The sequence below is a fragment of the Labrus bergylta genome, chromosome 9, assembly GCF_963930695.1.
Source record: "Labrus bergylta chromosome 9, fLabBer1.1, whole genome shotgun sequence".
In the NCBI taxonomy this organism is placed as follows: domain Eukaryota; kingdom Metazoa; phylum Chordata; class Actinopteri; order Labriformes; family Labridae; genus Labrus; species Labrus bergylta.
The window spans coordinates 17348465-17368971 of NC_089203.1; the positions used below are offsets into that span (position 1 = coordinate 17348465).

The 20507-nt window shown below is 39.6% G+C and overlaps 1 protein-coding gene across 1 annotated transcript in view; it reads left to right on the forward strand.

Moving 5' to 3' along the window:
- The window catches only part of ccdc88b (coiled-coil domain containing 88B), a 41763-nt gene extending 22481 nt beyond the window's left edge, over positions 1 to 19282 (forward strand). Inside the window, exons 17-27 of the mRNA XM_065958826.1 lie at positions 1394 to 1734; positions 1953 to 2112; positions 2654 to 3052; positions 4960 to 5121; positions 5824 to 6101; positions 6325 to 6468; positions 8767 to 8953; positions 10880 to 11025; positions 14371 to 14478; positions 16765 to 16919; positions 18781 to 19282. Of these exons, the coding sequence (XP_065814898.1) occupies positions 1394 to 1734; positions 1953 to 2112; positions 2654 to 3052; positions 4960 to 5121; positions 5824 to 6101; positions 6325 to 6468; positions 8767 to 8953; positions 10880 to 11025; positions 14371 to 14478; positions 16765 to 16919; positions 18781 to 19142 (2442 nt within the window). The 3' untranslated portion in view covers positions 19143 to 19282. The remainder of the gene's footprint in view (positions 1 to 1393; positions 1735 to 1952; positions 2113 to 2653; positions 3053 to 4959; positions 5122 to 5823; positions 6102 to 6324; positions 6469 to 8766; positions 8954 to 10879; positions 11026 to 14370; positions 14479 to 16764; positions 16920 to 18780) is intronic.
- The last annotated feature ends 1225 nt before the right edge of the window (positions 19283 to 20507 follow it).

The window sequence follows — 20507 nt, forward strand, 5'->3', positions numbered from 1 at the left end:
TGTTAAATGAAACATAAAGTGCACTCTAGCTCTTTCAGCTTTAGGGGTAAATAAAAGCCAAATAAGAAATTACAACATATCCACATCCTTTTTCTCTTTCTTTGCTCCTTGTGGTGTTATAACTCTTCTGTATTAAGACAAAGTGTTGAGTTGATTTGGTACAACTTGCCAAAGATACTTATACTACCAAAACCACAAAGTTCAGAGTCCTACTCCTACAGCCTTGTAGTTCATAAAAAGGCCAATTAAAACATAATGCGATGGTTTGCAAAACATTAAAACACCACAGTTGGTTAAAATAGCACAAAGGTAACACTTCAAGAATATTTTTTATCATAAAAATGCAAAGTATCTGTGGAATTCATCATTTACAGTACAGAATATGATCAAAAGATTCAGAGAATCTGAAGAAATCTCTGTATGCAGTGGACAAGACCAAAAACCCACACTGGGTGGCCATGACATTCAGGCCCTCAGACGGCCCTGCATTCAAAACAGACTTGATTCTGTAGTGTGCTCAGGAACACTTCAAGAAAACATTGTCTGTGTACACAGTTAGCATTCACAAATACTGGTTGAAACTTTACCATTCAAAGAGGAAACTGTATATAAACCAGAAATGTCGCTGGATTCTCTGGGTCCAGGCTCCTTTCACATTGAGGTTGAGGTGAAAACTATCCTGTCCAGTCAGAATTTGCTTTCTGTTTGGAAATCCCGTTCCCATTAGACGTCCCGTTCTCTGGGCTAAAGAGGAAAGCGGCCAAACAGTTTGTCACCATCACACAGTTCAAAAGCATTGGTGCACACTACATGGGTAACATGCGCATCTGCAACATCGAAGCTGAGCCAGGTTTCTGATCAACATATGCTGCAGGCCGCTGATTTGGTGTGGGGAAAATCTTTGAGGAAGCCAAAAGAGACATCATCTCTAATCTACACGCACTTTTTTGGGTGGTTTAGGTAAAGAGTATGTTGCTGCTTTAGAAAGAAATCCAACATAACCAAATGCGCTGTTATGGTTCCCAATTAACACACAATTATATCATACAGATGCTGAACTCGAACACACCATGTAACACCTGTGACACTGACATGCTCTCTCTCTCTCTACCTGTCTCTCTCTCTCCCTTTCTCAGCAGGTAACATGTAAACGATCAAACACATTAACTGTGTCTTGACTGAAAAAAACCCTACTGCCCAATAGAAACCTTTTTGTTTGTTTTCGTTGACACAATGTCTTCAAATGTTGCCTATCTTTATCACAAACCTTTCAGACCTTTGTTTCTTTTGTGTTTGTTACCTTGAATGAGATGAATTAACACATTCCCCTTTGTGCATTGTGTGCTTTAAATTTGTTGATAAGCCTGTTTCATTTAATTGTCTCTTTTGCCAGGGTGACCATTTAGAGCTCAGTCTTCAGACTCTCAGGTCTGAGCTGGAGCGTCAAGGTCGGAGTCTGGAGCTCTCTCGTCGTCGGGAGGAGGAGCTTGAGAAAGAGCTCTGCGAGGCCACATTGGAGGCTCAAGCTCTGGCTCGGACGCGAGACCAGGCTCTGCTGGAGGCGTCCCGGCTGGAGCAGGAGAAGGACGTCTGTCAGACGGAGCTGGACAGCCACAGGAAAGAGGGGAGGCAGAGAGAGAGGGAGGCAGCGAGGTTGAGGCAGCAGCTGGAGAGTACAACCATGGCCCTTGAGCACAGTAACCAGAGAGCTCGAGCTCTGGATGCTGAACACAGGTACACACAGTGCACACACTTTACCTCCATCAAGCGTTCAGGTATGCAATTAACTTTACAAGGCTTTAGAGAGAGCTACTTGGCTGCACTATGCATTTATCTATTGTGTCAACTGTTATCTTCACTCAAGCTATGTCTGACCTCTACTCTGGCTGCTGGTGTGTGTGTGTGTGTGTGTGTGTGTGTGTGTGTGTGTGTGTGTGTGTGTGTGTGTGTAGACATGTGTGTCAGCAGCTGTCTGAGTCAAAGGAGCTCTGCACTCGGCTGCAGGACCTGGAGAAAGAGCTCGGCACTCGATTGAGCTGTATGGAGGAAGGCCAACAGCACATACAGGAGCAGTATTCAGATGCTCAGGCCAAGATGACATCTCTATCACAGGTGTGTGTGTGTGTGTGTGTGTGTGTGTGTGTGTGTGTATAAGTGTGTGTGAGTGTGTGTGACACGATTAGTGTTTAGTCATGCTAATAATCTCTGTAAAGATGTAGAGGAACTAAAACCCAACCAAGCAAAAGTTTTATAAAACTGACATGACATGAAGTCATGTGACTTTCATGAAGTTTCATGAAGTAGCTTCTACCTTCTTGTGATTTCATCTACAAGGTATGCGTCAAACAGACAAGCGATGTGCATTCACTGAGTTTATCTTACTTAACAAGAATAATACGTCTCATAAACTTTTGTTTGCCACCTTTCTACAAAAAATCAATAATACAATTGAGAAATCCCATTGCCCTTTGTAAAGGTAATCAGGCTGACACTCTCATGGATTCAGTTAATTTTATAGAGATCGTTCTTGTTCCTAATAAAGTTACATTTACATTTGTTCTCATGATTCATCAAGTACACAGATTGTTCATCACTGTTTTATTGAATCTACAGATTGAGCCTGCACTGTTGCTTTGTATCTCTTTCTACCCAGGATCTATCCAAGGAGCAGGAACATTCTCAGAAATTATCTGCTGAAGTGGAGCGTCAAAATCAGAAACTACAAAAAGCAGAGGCTGAACTTAAGAGGACGACTGATTCACTAGACCAATCACAGGAGAGAATCCAGGCGCTCTCACAGAGCCTGAAGAAAAGCGAAAGTCTTCTCCAGTTGGAGAAGAGCAGAGGAAGTGCTGAGGTTGACGCTATGTCTAATCCAAATTCAGACTCCTCAAACACAACACACGGTAGTCAGACACACGCCAAAGAGACGTCACATTTGGATCAATCCCCCAACGCTGGCAAAGGTCACAACCTTTCTGTTAGTCATGATGATGCCTTAGGAGAGGCTGAGAGGAAACTGAGTGAGAGGTTGACAGAGCTGGAAAAAGAGGTGTGTATCTGTGTTTGACTATATTCCTGGGAAGGATTTTTGTGCACGTGTGAGCTTTGAATCTCATTTACAGGATATCTGTGTAGTTCAGTTCAACTTCTGTGTAATGGAGATGATCCATATCTATATATGTTGAAAGTCTTGCTCTAGGGATGGTAATGATTATCAGGCCTGTGCGTCTCTGAGTGCAGCGCTTTATTTCCAGAACTACTGCTTTATCTCTGCTCATCAGTTTTTATAATGTCACCTCGGCTACTGTTAATCTTCCTTATCTCGTCTGCTGCTCTGGTACTGGAGCTTTTACTGTTTCTCTCTCAAACACATACACACATAGAACCAGGAATAAACTCTTACATGAAGCAGGAAGGGACATCTCAAGCAATGCCAAGGTCGGGACTTTTCTTTCAGTAGGGAAGCTAATGCATTAACACTGTCATGATTTAGAGGTTTAGATTAGGAAAGATGATGCAAGGCCCTGAGACCTGAATGGTCCAACTCCTGGTCCCATCCGATTCATTTAACTACAGAAAAATCACACTCACAACAAGAAAAAGTCTGAAAAATAGTCAGTTATGGATTAAAAGTCAAAGTGGCCCATAGAAGTGTAAAAGTGTAGTAGATTATTTAGACAAATTTAGACAAATTTTGAAGTCATAGCTGTCTGAAGTGGAGCAGGTTTTCACTCTGTAGTTTAGTCCAAACTGTCATAAAAGGGTCATGATAAATCTGAGGGGTCATGGGAGGATTAATCGGAAAGGAAAGTCAAGAGAAGAAAATCCTGCTTCATATACTTATATTCATTTTTAGACTTTTTTTTCTTATCTTTGCTTATTTAAAATACTTTATAATTTGACCTCTTACGGCCTCAGACTGTTATTTTAATTAAACCATTTGAGGCGTTAAGAGGACTATATCTTTCATCTATAATCTCATTCTTCAAAATAACAAATCACCAAAACTTCCTAAAAAAAGACTAGAGAAAACAACTATAACATTTCCCGTTGAAAAAAAAAAGAAATGACACTTACAAATGAAATGTTGTGGCTCAGAAATAGAAGTAGGCATCAACAGAAAAACATGTACCCTAAAATGATTCTTTGATACAGCACTGGAGTTAGTGTAAATGTTTCCTCTCTACTTCTGACACCAGCAGGGAGAATTGAGAAGCAGGAAATCTATCAAAGTAAAAATCCCCTGTGAAGCAGTGTGATTCAGTCAGGTACCAGTGCTGACAGAAATGTGGAAGAATCCAAAATGCAAGAAAAAAGAGCTGCGAGCCTTCGCCACAACAAAACTGAACTTCAGACCTTCAGATGACTCACACATTAAGAGTATCTTTGCTGTGCCAGAATGAGAAAAAAATTGCCAAGTAAATCCACATATTTTAGTACAGCTGACAGCAAAATTGATACCTTCTGTCATTTTGCAAAATACAAACGTGTCTGTTCATTTCTAATCTGTCCATCACAATAGCTAATCAGCAAACTGCTTAATATATGAGAACAGATTGCACAATCAAGAGTCACCAATGTGTGTGCAGATTAGCTGATTGAATTACAAATGCCTGTGTATAGCTTTCACTTCCTGAAATCTTGCAGTCAGGATAAATCACAGATGTGCATCAGTGTAATCTATTTTAAGCCATAATCGTTTATAATTCTGCAAGCAACACACAGGATGAATTGGATCTCTGTATTTATAGATTGACACAAATGTCATACAGCTGCTACCTGACTGGGAGCGCTTTGAAAGGTCAGCTGCAGATTGGGTCGAAGTGCAAACAGTATGAATACTTTGTATGGTTTGAGATGCCAAAGGAAATATTGCTTTGGAAATATTGCCTCTGATTTAGGAGCTCCTGTTCGTGGCTGTAGATGCTATTTCAGTATGATGTTTACATCCCTCAGAACGCAGTGGCAGTGGCAGCACAGGAGGCTCTACTGTCCCGGTTGTCTCAGTCCCAGGAGGCTTGTGGGCACCTTAAGGAGCAGCTGGAGGCTCTGCGCCGGCACTCCCTCAGCCTGCAGGACTCCTGCACAAGGCTACAGACACTGAACACTGAGTTACAGGTGACCTAACACACACAATCATTATTAAGACTGGAAAATGTTTTTATTCAACTTAGATTAAAAAGGTTGACCTAGTATTTACCTCTTGAGATGTTTCGTATGATTGGTCCCACCTAGCATTAAGCACATTTGATCATTAGACCTTTACAATGAATTAAGATACAGCATTTAGGGACATTGAGCTTCTTTGTAACCTGACCTCTAGATTTTAAGGAGGTTAACTATTTTTAATAAAGCCCATTTCTATGGATGACAGTGAAGTGGTCTTTGCAGTTATGTCATTTCGTTTCACATTTCTACAAACTTTGGTCTAGATATTCACGTTCCCTTAAGATAAATTAAAAAAATTTCTGGTGATCTCTTAACTTTACTAGCACCAACATCAGTGCTAACTCTGAGTAAGACGCCAAATAAACTTTCGATGTTCCCAACAGTTGGACTTTGTGTTTAGTGACAAAACTTCGCATGCAAACATGTAAAACTAAGATCTCTCTCTGAGTCTTGTTTGTGCTTTCTTCTTGACCACAATGAATACGTATGCAACATGTTTTTATTTATAGTTCTATCTGTTAAAGATCTCTTTAGTGCTAGCGTAGTGCAGGTAAGTACAATAGTGAAAACATTTAGTTAAATTTGTGTGTTTCTTTAGTTGATAGCTTTCTGTTAGCCCACCTGTGTTTTATACCACCAACACACAAACAGGTGGAGCAAGCTTCCCTGAGTTCCCAGCATTCAGCAGTGCTGGCTCGCTACAGTGAGAGTGAGGCCCGTTGTGCCGCTCTGGAGGCCGAGTCCAAGGTGTGGGCACGGGAGCGGGAAGATTCAGTGGCTAGGATGGAGGCTCTGAGGAGGGACCATGAGCGGATGACGGTGCTACAACAGAGGCAGGAGGTGGAGCTGGAGGAGCTGCTGGACAAACACTCAGAGCTGAGGAGTAACAACCGCAGTTTGGAGGGCCAGCACAGGGAGCTGGAGGCAAGGTACAACAACCATTTTATAAATGAGGAAAGATAACATAGTGACTGAAGAGAATTTTAAACTTTTCCATCCTTGTGAGGGTTTTTGAAATACAAATTTACCCAGGACCAACAAACAAATCCACAAACACAACGTGAATCCTTCAAAGAAACACTTTTTTGTTTGTCAGACATTTAAAAAACGATATTTTTTTCACGAGATCAATGCTGTGTATGTAATCTGAAGGTACAAGGAGCTCCTGGACTGTAAAATCCAGCTTGAGGAGCGAGAGCAGGAGATAAAGATGGAGAGAGAGGAGATGGAAGCAGAGGCCCAAAGGAGACAGGAGAGAGAAAGAGAGCTGGAGAGGCTGAAAGAAGACAGTGAGAGGTAAAAAAAAAAAAATGTACTCCCAAGTCGGAGCTTCAGAAAAAAACATTCATGAAATCTCATTAACTTTCTCTGCTCTTCTCTTCTTTTGCACGTTGTCTGAGTATGGAGAGAAATCCAGGAAAGAGTTTGAATACATATGCATGAAAGGAATGCATTCTTGGATTCTGATTCAAGGATTTGGGGCATAAAATGTCAGCAGAGAAATATAAGACACAATTCATTAAAAACATGTTTTTGGCAAAACCATGGGATCCCTCAGGGTTCCCTTCTCAGGAATCCCAAGGTTTTTGGACTCAACAAATCAATTCCCCCTTTTCCTTTTTTTCACTGATAACTGTCTTACTGTCTGAAGTGACAGTTACCATGCTGGAAGTCAGGATTTCCTCTGATACATTTTTGTCAGAAGACACATGACTGAAAGTGCTCAAATAAGATAATAGAAAAACGAATGCAGTTGCATCTAAAAATTATTCTTAGACATGTTTTTTTTTTTTTTTTTATAATTTAACTAAATCCGTTAAGAAACCATGGTTATCACAAATATTTATAGGTAGCAATTTCAATACTGAAGTATCAGCCATATTTATTAAAGGCAGGGTTTGTTATTTTCGAAAAAATAGCATGATTTTGAAAGTAGCATATTCTCAGTGGTCCGTCTACACCCACCCCCTCCCCCTCTTTACGCCCTCAAAAACCACGCCCCTCACTTAAATGCATGAGTGCTGTTGCTCCGGAAGCGGAGCTCAGCTCATCGTTTGCATTGTGTAGAAACTACGTCGTCTCATTCAGCGCCAAGTAAAAAACACTAAACTTTATCATAATACGTGTTAAAAACATGTATTAACTCACAAAGGCCAACGACAGACTCACAGTTTATACTCTGTCATCAGTGACGCGCTTTGAGTGTGGGCTAGTGCACGCAAGGGGTAGAGAACGAGCAGGGAGACAGGGAGGCGTGATTGGTTCATCAGATTGATACCTCATGGCAATCATGAGTCAAAGATTTTACATGCGTATGTTAAAACTTTACTAAACTTTACTTTACTTACTACTATACTAAAACTTTACCTGCAAAGTTTTAGTATCTCGGCAGGTCTTTTTTAATCACTTCGCTGTCGTTTTATCATTTAAGTGAAAAAAAGAAGAATATTACTTAAAAAAAGAATATTACATGAACTTAAAAAAATAATATTACATGAATATTAAATAATATTTCAACCTACTGGACCCCTCTACTCCCCGGGGAGGGAACGGAGAGGGGGGTGGGGGAGCACACATACTGGACACTTGGACAACTCAGATGCGAAACATAAGCTGGGATAGCTCTTTGTAACTCTATTTGTTGTTAATGAAGTGCAAGAGGCTCACTGCAGTGACTAACAGTGACATTGTCTCACATGAGCCTGCTGTGGTTAGATCTAGTGTTTCTGTAGATCTGTGAAGGAGTGAGATCACGGATCACTGAATTATCACCTAAATTGGGCGGTTCATCTCAGCTTTAACAAGCTTAATCGTGAGGTTGGGCTCATATTTTAGCTCGCCCAGCTTTACTGTTTCAGTTCACTCTCATAGTTCTTAAAGATGTTTTTAGTTTTAAAGCTGTAAAAAAAGTCTCTGCACAGCACCAGCTCTCCAGCAGACAGCAGGTGAACAAAGTGATGTGCTTAGTAGCTGAAGAGCAGACATTTCCCTCAGGAGAGGTGAGATACCAAAAACAGATAACAGAGAGGGAATATTGGACTCCTAATTAAACACAACTACAAGTGAATGGTAATGTTGTTTTGTAGCTGCTGGATGTGTAAATAAGAAAGTGTTCAGTGATTGAACTTTAAAGGTGAAGATACATCAATGGTGTGTTCACAGCTTGGTTCCTGAGAAAAAAATAAAACCTCAGGTGTGTAGGAAATTTTTTTAAAAGCATCTGGAGGTGCAAGAATAACATTTATTTTTTATCTCTGATGATATGATCTTATTTTAGTGTGTTGGTAGGTCAAATCAAGACATCTTAAGATATTAACATGGGCTCTGATTAGTTTGTTATTGTAAAATGTAATACCAAAAAATAGAAAAATATATATCTGTGCTTTATGTGATGATTGTTATATGCCTTTTTCAGAACTCATCATGTGATATTATAAAAATGAGCTTCAGTTCATCAAACAATGATACACAGCACTTTACAAGACAAATTACAGAGGCAACGATGGTCTGTGTGTGTGTGTGTGTGTGTGTGTGTGTGTGTGTGTGTGTGTGTGTGTGTGTGTGTGTGTGTGTGTGTGTGTGTGTGTGTTACAGGCTGCAGGCCCAGCAGAAGGAGTGGTTGGCGTCCCAGGCTGAGCTTCTGGCTCAGGGCTCGGTGCTCAGGGGGGAGCTTAGCACCTCCCAGCTGGAACGAACACGGCTCGAGGGGGAACTCAGTGCCCTGAGGGCAACAAATCAGAGTCTGGACCTCAGCAACGCCCGCCTCACTAGCCAGTTCCAGGTATTCACCCGACACTCACACAAAGTGTTTTTCTATACACCTGAAAAAAAACCACAAAGGGTTTCTGTATTCAAGCTGCCAGCTAGTGGTGTACATGCTTCAAAGTGGAGACACTCAAATGTATCTCCCTTATAAATACAAAAATCACAGCATTAGTAGGCAGTTAAGCACAATCTATTATGAATTAATTGCAGTTGTTAGAGTACGTTATTTAAACTTTACACTGGTTCATATCATGAGTGAGGACATTTCAGTGGCTGATTTCAGCCTGACACCCCCGAAAAAAAAAAAAAAGATTTATTGGTGTAAACAGAAAATGAATACCAAGTAGCATCATCATCATCTTCTTCCGATTGCTATCAAACAAGCGCTGCATACTGAAAACATACAAGAACGTCTCCAATTGTTTTAAGGACGGAACAGGAGGAAATTGACTTTCAGGGTTTATAAAGTAGATCAGCTGATGTTACATGTTGCAGCTTCCAGCTAATCAAAAAACAGTCATGAGTCATTTTTGTTGTTGTTGTTGCAAAAACAGCTTCAGGATCATCATCATAAAACGTAAAACAGTAGATAAACAAATAAAACCACAGAAATCAAGATATAAGAGGACCAGCCAGTTGTCTGTATCTACTAGTATCACCATGTCCGTGATGTTCAGTTAGGTCAATACTAAGGTTTATTTGTTGAAGTTAATAGTTTAATATGTGGGGAAATTGACTTGGATTAGGAAATGATTACAGCTCTCATGTAGCTGAGCCATGTTGGCTGAAAACTGGAAAATGCTAGTCAGGCTCTGTATAAATGAAACAAATTCCACCTACCAGCATCTGTTCAATTCATTAATTATCATTTTAAAATATTTCTACATTACTTAATGTTCCAGATTGTTTTTTAGATAGTCAACTTTCAAGTTTATGCATCGGGCCAAGACGTAGTTCTGCACATGATCTTCAATGAAACCATAAATCTGAAGTTCACAATTAATTATTATTCAAAGGAGAAGAAAACAGTGAGCTACTGTACAGAGGTGTTAGTTGGTGAATTTTGTTACCTGTGAACAGCTGTTTCTACATGCAAAAAAATGTTTAACATCAGTATTTCCATGTTTCACACTGGACACCTCACTGAGTACCTGAAAATGCTGCACGGTAAGAAGTTTAAATGCAGAGAATCAGACACCCGGGCTTCTCATTAGGCTGTCTGCAGAGGGGAAGTGGAGATGTAGAGGAGCGGCCGGGCTTCTGTTTGATCCAAAGTTCAGTTTGGAGCTGTACGCTCTCACAATTAACCTGTTGCAGCAGCTGCTACTGCTGATGGGTCTAAATTGGACAGCACAGTGGCTACAAAGGCGAAAATAATTGGAAACAGATTCACAACTAGAAAATTAGGAAGAATGTTCACTGGAAGGTTTTACTACTGTTTAATCTTGCATAAAAAAAGAGTTGAACATTTTTCGGGTTTAAAATAAAAAGTTTGTTTGAAGGATGTTTTTTTTCTAGTTTTCTTGACTTAATCAACCTTTACTTTTTTCCCTGTGTAGTTGTTTTCTTGTGTGTTCCCCCTGATTGTGAACTCTGCATGAAACAGGGAAACTGTGAATGCTCAGGCTGTGATTTTGAGCAGCAGGTTGATGTCACTGGTCATTTACAAGGATGCAGGTTGCAGTTATTCACCTTTTAGTCTTAAAATCTATGTCCGGTTATATTAAACAACGTTTGCATTTTCTGCTGTGAATGTGTGTACAAACACATACAGTACTATGTTGTGGGACGCATGATATTTAGTGGATTGTGTAGTTGATTGCTCACACTTAAACAGGCTTGGCAGTGAGATATACCTACAGATGTAAATACAAATGTATATTTTTTTTATCTTCCCAAACTATTTTTATTGATTGCAAATATTTTGATCTTGTGATTTTAGCTGTTAAACCAGCTGAAGGGGAACATGGAGGAGGAAAACCGACATTTAGCGGACCAGAACCAGAGCCTGCTGAAAGAGAACCGGGCCTTACTGGAGCAGAGTCTGGAGCGTCGGGACCAGCACTATTCACAGCAGAGGGAGTCCCAGTCAGTACATACACTTACACATACACACTCACAAACCCAAATCAGGGCCCTGCTTCAGACAGTTTATCTACTCTTGGTTCTCAATTTCAGATTATTTTGACTTTGGGTCATTTAATGAGACAACTCTGAAGCAACCATTCTCACCTACAGTTTTACCTCAACAAATAGAGTTTCTGGCTTTCTCCTCCCCTCATGTTCAGCCTGAAGAAGCTTTTTTACACACGGTTACATTACTAGTACTCTCTTTTTACTGTTTTATGGTCAATCAGTCATCACTGTGACAACAGGGACAGTCATCTGGTTTGTCTCCCTTTAGACATAAACCTGGTTGTACCACAGGCTGTAATCTTGTCCAGCATATAAAGGCACTGAGTTGAGTATGTAAAGGTTTGAGACTGCAAGTACATCATTTCACAGTCCAACAGCACTCAGCAGTCGTCCTTTTTAATGACTCACAGACTGCTAACAGATGAATCCAGAGATAACAGTGATCATGCACAGCTGGTTTCATCTCTTACTTCTAATGAGCTCCCACGCTACAAATTTATTTCCGTAGGTTAAGATTAAGCTTTCATTCTTTAAAAAAAGATATTTGTGTCAACACAGTTTTCACTTCATTCAACAGGGAAAACATTTGCTTTTAGCTTTTAGCAACATTTGCTTTTAGCACAGCACATACTTTAGTTCAGCACCCTGACATGCAAAGTCCACAGCCTATACACCTGTGAACCAAGGGGGACTCTGTGTCAAATTCATGTTTAACAGCCACTGGTTAAAACCCACAGAGATCTACTCTACATTTACAAACTTACATGCATGCCGCATTGCATGCCTAGATAATCAGAGGAATGCTGTATACAGTATATTTATATATATAGAAATATACTGTATACAGCATTCCTATATATATATATATATATATATATATATATATATATATATATATATATATTTCTAAGCATGGATAATGTCAGGATCTCTACTTCAACTATTGAAGGACTTATATTTACCATTAAAAATACGTCCCAGGGGTCTCCAACCTTTCTTCACCTGAGAGCTACTTTGAAAAAATGAAAGTGGCCAAGAGCTACTTGCATCAAATCGCTTGCATTTATAAACATAGCACACATCAGCTGAATGAAGCTACTGTTTGTACACGTGTGAAATTGCAATAAGCCAATGCTTATCAATAATCTTAAATTCACATCAAGGTCAAAGAAAAAAAACATGAATATTTTTACACTTGTTATTGTGCCACATAGTAAGCTATGTTGCTGAAAATTCACATCAATGTCCAAGAAAACATTACTACGTTACACTTGTTTCATATAAATCTAATATATATGAATAGTGGGAAGAGGTGCATTTACTGTCGTCAGATTTTTTATTTATTTTAACACAGTCGGTCAACCTATAGGCGAACTACTGAACACCTGCCCGCAAGGCAGCTCCCAAACTACCTGTTGGAGACCCCCTAAGGTATAGGATGGTTTTTCTGAATCTGTTCCGTATTTAATTTACAAAACCAGAACATTAGCGACACTGAGGGAGAAGCTTTATTCAATGTTATTGTTGATTTGCGCAGGTCAAATGACTTCATATAACCTGAACTCCTCCTCAGCTCTACCAAGTGTGTATGGGACTTAAAGCTTTTTGATTTTCTTAAGAATTTTAGCAAATTGTCAAAATTTGGAAAGTCAACTCCTGCTCTAAAACTGACCTGCAACAGCTTCAGGAAAAATTAAGTACACAAAGTGCAACCGTCTGATGGTGAGGTCATTGAGAACTTTTTAACAGGACTGTTAAAAATAAGAGATTTTACTCTCTCTAAAAGCTTCGAATGAAAACTCTCACACTCTCAGATCACTCTTCTTCCTGCTGATTTATTAGATTAGCTTTTATCATCTTAAGGTCTGAAGTTAAAGACTGAAGGTGTACTCTGCATTTTTAGAGCGGTTTTTCTAAACTGGAGTGTTTACTCCTGCAGCTCAGGATATTTGAGCAGAAAACACAGGAGTCCGTCCTCAGCCAAGTAAACTGTGGTGTGGTTTATTAAAAATGAGAATGTAATCCAAGCTAACAACAGGATACAAGTCCAAATAGAGTTTCTGGGGGAACTGGGATGGATGTTGTTATTTCATAGCCAGTGAAAAACAGGCTATTAAAAGTTTCCACAAAGTAAACTTATTTAACTGAAGGTCATATCTGTATTTTTCAGGTTATGAGGTTAACATGACAGTTTAATTAATGTGCCTCATATAAGCCTACAGTATGTCATGGGATTTAGTAGTGAACCACAAAGCACAGAGTAGCAGTAGCACATCCAGTGGGGATCTGATTTTGAAATTGTAGATTTAATTTCTCCAGTGTCTTGGGAAAGGGAACCAAGCAAACGCATGGAAAGTGCAAAAGACAGTGTAGCTCATTTGATTTACAAAAATCACTTTTGTTTATGCTAAGGAAATGATGCAGTGACTTTGCCCTTTCAAACTAATGTTGCAAGAAATGTTGTAACATTCTGTGAGCCAATGTGTAAAGAGGGGTCATGAGCTCTCATAGAGTAAATCAAAGTGGCCTTTAACAGTGCTTATCAAGTGCTAAACTTATTTTAACAGATTTGAGCTGCTAAAGGCAAAGACATGAAAGTCTACATCAACATTTCATCACAATCCACCTCATAGCTGTAGAGATTTTTTAGTGGACAACTGTCAGTGCAATCTATAGACATGTGCTGTTAACATGAATTATTTACAAAGTAACATATAACTGCCATAAATGGACAGAATAGCTGACGAGCAGACAGAGATGTCCCCAAAACCAAGCCGCTAATATTGCTAAAACAGTAGCCTGCTAGCTTTTATACTGGCTCTCATTCATCTCTCATAACCTTTGTGATCTTCTCTGCTCACAGCAGTGTGTCAGTGACCAACGGTCAGCTGATGCTGTCAGTACTTCGTGTTCGGTATTTTTCCTCGGAGCATTTTTTAATCAGCACAGGCTTGCTGAGATTTTTTTTTTTCAACGGTCTTTGTTTGTCCACGCTGCAGCTCAAATCCTGAACCCTCTGGTCACCCAGCACCACACCAACACCATCCACACACAGCCTCCTCTCTGATCTGCTGGTTTAAAAAAGAATCTAGTTCTCACATCACAGCGGGATCCATTTCTCAGTAGTGACTTTAGAGAAATGGGATTATTTATACACTATCAGAGATGTTACATCACATCTCCAATCTACTCACTGGGATAATAGATCTATGAAATAAATCAAACCCTTTCCACCTCATTTTTCTTCATACTACTCTGAGCTGTTCTGTTCTGTCTCTTCTTATGTTTTTCCTTCAGGGAGAAGCTGAGCGAGCTCCGTCGGGAGAAGCAGAAGTTGGTGGAGAAGATTATGGATCAGTATAGAGTCATCGAGCCCAGCATGCAACCTTCTGCCAGCAAAGCCAAGTACTGTATATAAATGTTACACCTTTCCATTTCCACCTTATCAGTTAATCACACCTTTGCCTTCAAATATGACACCATGTTCCTGCTTTTATATTAATACAGCACAATGCATCAGATGGATACCAAACTGTAGAAATGATGGTAGTAGGAGTAATATGGTTTAGACAGATAACAGTTTTAAACTTGTTTTTTAAGTCAACTTTGGTTCTGGTCTGAGTTATTCACAACACAAATTATGACCATTTGTGTGTTAGAGAGGAGTTCAACTCGGTGCTCATAATTGTATAGCATTATGCTGTAATTACAGATTTGAAAAAAAAAGTCACATTTTGTCCAGTCCATTAAGTTTGTATAAATATTAGAAAGAGCACTCTAACCCCAGATTAAGTCAAAATGTTGTTTTAACAAAAAGTAAACATCAAATTCTTTCAAACAAATGACTTTTTGGGACTTTTGAATTTTGTAGTTTTAAAGGTTGACCTCATGTTTAGTTAACACTGGCCGTTTTCGAAACCGCGTACTACATACTACTATCTAAATCAGTATGCAGTATATACTGTACACTGCATACTGAGTTCAACAGTAGTATGTAGTATGACTGCCAGTCGTCGGTTATTTTGCAGTATGCTTGGCACGGTTAAACTGGTTTCCGGTCCTGGAATGCGGATGTAAACAACAGCCCATCTGGAGGAAATTAACATACCGGTAATTAAAATAAAACAGGTCTACAATCGCTCATATATTCTGTCATTTATACACAATGCCCTGGGTTGAAATATGATTGGCATGCTATTAAAGTTGTAGTATACTTTTCAGACATTCAGGTTTAACTTTTACTCAGCTGTGAATAATATGCAGTAATAGAACAAGCCAAGGACCCTGTAATTGCAGCTGCTTGTCCAGCTGTGGCACATGCACTGTACAGTCTAAACAGCAGGAAAATCTGAGGTGGTAAGACTTATAAATATGTGAACATGTCATATTTGTTATTGGGTCATGCCCATAATGTGCGCTCTGGCATTTTGATCTCTGACCTGGCACGTTGCACCATACATCCTGGTATTTTTGGCATACTGCGGATCTCGCAGTTGTTCGCATATTGCACACTGCATTTTTGGCCAAATCAGTACGTACTAGTAGTATAGTATGTGGTTTAGACAACAAACACACTTAAGCAGCCAACTGCAGAATGTTTTGCTCTGATGACAGCTGGCATTTATGAACTGAGAGAGCTCCTAAGACAGACACAAAAAAATCAACGCTGTACTTTGTTGTTCAGTTTTCTATTTTATTATTATTTCCAATTTTTAAAACATTATGTTGGAATCAGAATCAGCTCTTTGAAACGACAGTCTGCTGCGATTTTGACCTGCAGAGAAATATTTAGATGACACAATGATTTTTTTATCCAAATATTTTTTAGAAGAGGCTTTTCTACCAGATTTTTTTCAGAGACACAGAAAACATGTTTTTTTTCCGTCTCTCCCGTTTTGGTTTTGTTTCGAGACGGGCTCCCTCAAGCTTACTTAGCGTCACATGCCATTGTTGTGAGGTCGAGCCTGAAACATTGTGGCATGCCCACAGTTGAACTTTGTGTACTGAGTTTGTCTTGAAGCTATTGGGGTTTTAAAGCAGGATTTGAGGTTACAGAGCAATACATGTTTTGCTCTTTTAATGAAAACTGTATTTTTACTTGATATAAATTCATCATGGTATCAGATGTATTTTTTAAATTCCTACATGGCTGATTGTCTTTGTCAGAAGAAGAGTTTTCTTTCCTTTTGTTTGCTCTCTATTATCCTTAAAGCCAAAGTTATGAGAGGACATGTACCTGTTTTGATTGGACAGCGGGAAAGTACAAATAATAATAATTGAAAACTAACTATTGTTATGGTTTTATTGTTCTTGTGTCAAAAAAGTGCTTTTCTCTCTCCGACACTGCCACAAGTTAGCATGGCTCTGACACTTTAATTATAACATTTCTAAATGGATTATTTTGATGTCATGGTACAAAGCCGTTCCTTTGGCATAACAAATGACAGCTGGAACCTTAAGGAATATTTTGTTCTCATTTTACTTTTCACATCAGAAAACAAACAGCATAATGCACAATGCATTCGTGTGAATAAGAATCATCTGTTGTGACACTTGGCATCCTCCTACTGTTCTCTTACAAATCAGGGCATTTTGCTTTTGTTCGTGTGTTCACAAATGCACACACACACACACACACTCTCCCACCTCATCCCTCTTTGTAAATGGTCTCTATACTCTGTGCCCTCGTAGGAAATCTAACTGGATTGCAGACAGGATGAAGAAGCTAATCAAACCCCGCGGAGGAGGAGGGAAAGAGGGACGTGCCCTCTTCACCGCCGCGGGCAGCGTGGAAAACCTGGCGGACAGCCCTGAACTTACATCCGACACACACACACCTCAGCCTGGTGAGACCACACATACACACAGACTAGCACACTACCTCTCACAAACAGCAGCCGACTGGTTTTCTCAAAGATATGCTCACATGCTCATCCCATCAAGCGAGGCTACAGGCATGCATACAAATCATCTCATGACTACCAAGTGTGGTCAGCATTGATACTGCTTAGATCTCCCCCTGCAGAGCACCAAGACTTATTGAGGCAGGTTTTCTCTGCTAACCACATGTTGAAAGGGAAAAATTTGGGAGGCTTCATTCTCTTTTTATGCACCGCGACGGCTGAATGAATTTAATGGATAAGGGAGGAAGGGGGTGGGGGGTGCAGGCGTTTACAAAGCCAAGATTCAGGCCTCAACCTGCATTCTGATCTTTTTGCACTCTTAATGATACTATTATTGTCCCCATTTAATTTAATTTTTCATTCCTTTGTGTTTTCTTTCATCAAAAACTCTGCTTTCTTAAGCTGTGTGTCATCTGGGAGAACCGAGCTCTTGTCTGTTACTTAGCAAGGGCGCTGGTGGTTTTATTGAGCCTGTATACCAAGTAGAAAAACTCCATTCCTCCACCACACAGCATTTGTGTCATCCAGAATATGATGCATGTAGCAAACATGCACAAGCAAAATGAACTCAAATCCCAGGGTAATTGCTCTTAATAAATTACATAAAGCTGGTTTTACACACAGATTGTGAGCAAACATACACATTTAGCACACACTACACTACTTCCAATCTTCTATGTTTGGTGACATTTCTCAAACCATCACGCCTACATTTAACCCTGAACTTAACCTAAGCCTAATGGAAGGTTAACTTGACCCTAACCACTGCTCTCAGGTCAGTCGTTTGGCTGTGGCTGTTATTCCACATGCTCTGAACAGACCCTGGTTCTGGCACACGAGTTAAAAAAGATCTCACTAACCTAAGGCTTTAGGTCTGAATTTATTTATCATTTCACTAGTTGTTATTTTTTTGTTTTAGATGTAATATAATTTACATTTAAGTTAATTAGGTGGCATTTTTCAATATAAAATCCATCACCTTATTTATGCAATTTTACCAATGTCTTAATGTTTCACATTTGAAATACAATATTTTAAAGTTCAATCAAACCTTGCACTGACTCTATTGAAACGCGGCAGTCAGATTGAAAACCCACTCAGCACTGTTGCTCTTGTATAAAGATGATCTTGTCTTGTTAAATAAGTTCAATGTTTTTTGTGTTGCTCTTTCAGAAATGTTAGTGCTGTTTTCCCCACATTACTCTTTAAATCCATACTCCTTTTCATTTTACACCTGCTGCTACACTTATTTTCCTGTGGGACAATTCAGTTGAAATTAAAGATGAAGTCTTTTTCATAAATGCAAAGTGAAAAAAATCTCTCCATAAATGGGTTAGCAATTGTATTATGATAAAACTATTACTTGAAGAATTGGAGGTGGATTACAGTTTATGAGTATATGAATATATACTCAACACTTCAGCTTTTAAAGATTGATTGAATACTATTTATGAATGCTAAACGAGGGTTTTTAATGAAGGTTTATAATGTTCGCTTCAGCAAGTTTTCATCATTTTTCCCATGAAGCAGTTCACACAATCCCCGGCCTGTGGTTGAGGGAGCCGTCGGGCAGTTAGGAGCCCATTTTAGAAGTTCAAAGTTTAGCTCAAACGATTTGCTCAGCAAACAGAGGAAGCCTGGAGTTGAACCACTAACCTCTCATTAATCACAATCCTGATCTGTCATCTTTGCCACAATGATTACCCTTCATTTATCTCTACACCATCCACTGTCAGAGTCCCTAAGTGCAAAGAAAGATTTATGAAAACCGTTTCTTTACCCCTGAACTTACCTGCTGTTTCAGACCCCCGCAGTGCTCCAGTATCTCCCTCTCCGATGAGAAGAGCTCTGTCACAAGCAGATCCAGAAATCTCCGTTCCCGGGACTCCAACCATGCGCTCTGGCTCTGGGGGCCGTCGTAAACTGGGATCACGTCACGGCTGGGGGCTCGGGCTGACCAGAGGAGGCTCTGGAGTTTCTCAGTCATTCAGTCCAGGTGATAACAAAACTCCTCCCCGCCTGAGTTCCAACCAGAACACCTCCACTGTCCTGTGGGAGGGAGAGCGAGGCCAAGCAAACACAGAACAGGCAGGGGACGCAGCACTGACCAATCAGCAGAGTGTTGAGGAGGGTGAGAGCAGAGGTGAGCAGGAGAAAGTCGAATGAGGAAGATCAATGGTCGTACACAAATCACCACCCTTACAATACTCTTAGTGGTATTATCTTGAAAAAATGATAAATGATAAAATAAGATGGGTTTTTTTGTGTTTTTTATAAAAAGAAAAATAAATACTTATGTTTAAATATTTTAAAGTGGTTGTGTGTTTTTGCAAAGCTACGTGCACAGCATTGAGAGACGTCTTTGGGGACACAAGTGAAATGTCAAGCTGAATACAAATTGGACTGTAAAGTAAAGCTGAGCCTGGAGAATGGCCGTAACATCTACAATCACTGAAGATACAGCTAATTCTCTTCTTAATAAAACATGCATGGGCCTATTAGACTGAGATCTTCTCTGCCCTCCAGACAATCAACACTCGAGTGCAGACATGGCAGCAGCCTGAGAAAAAAACTGCAGTTCACTCTCAATTCAAAAAAACAGTTTTATACAATATGCTCCTGGCAAACACTTGTAATGGTTTTGTATGTCCGGCTTTTTAAGTAAAAAGGTTTTCCTTCAACTAGTTTAGAATACATGAATAAATAAACTCTCCAGTAAATGATTTCTAGTGTGTGCAAGATGTGGAGGAATGAACTGCGTCTCTATGGAGCCCCTTCACTGACAAAATGCTGTGCAACATTATCAGACAACTTCAAATTAAACGGACTACACCAAAGTGATAAGAACACAGAATATGTTCAGATGTATTTTTCTTTTTACAACTGTGGCTTATTTGTTTTTTCAGCGCCTTAGTTTTTTCTTTGCACAAAGGAATAATGATTCTACACAGACAGAGTCAAATGTCTCACTCTTCAAAACAGGCCCACTTGAGGGGAAAAAGAGGAGCCATAATATGCAACCCAGTGCTTAAATGCTTGTAAAATGCCTGTGTTTTATTCTGTTGCTAGCACATCAAAGAGTTATTATTGCACCTCATGTCTACCAGACAGAAAAAGGCAGATTGAAAAAGCTTAGTTCTGGGCTCTTTACCCAGCATATTCAGCCTTTCAGCCAAACATCTTGTCTGTTTTTATAGAATGATCACATCCCCAATGGGGTGAAAAACTGGATGTCACTAACTTCAAACATAAAGCTACTGCAGTTAGTCAACATAATGTTTAACTATATGCCAATCGGCAAACTGATTTACCAGTGCAACATAAACTGTAGTAACTGTGGCTAAAGCAATTCAGCAATTTAACAGGCAAGCTTCCACTCCTTGGAAACGTCTTTATCATTATGTATGTCCTTGTCAAGGACAAAATGCTCAGAATCAAAGGAAATGTAAATATAAAGCTTTAGTTTTCTTTTTGGACTTCATTTTCATTCTTAACCAACAGTAGTGTGGAGTGTTTGCCATTTATTTTTTA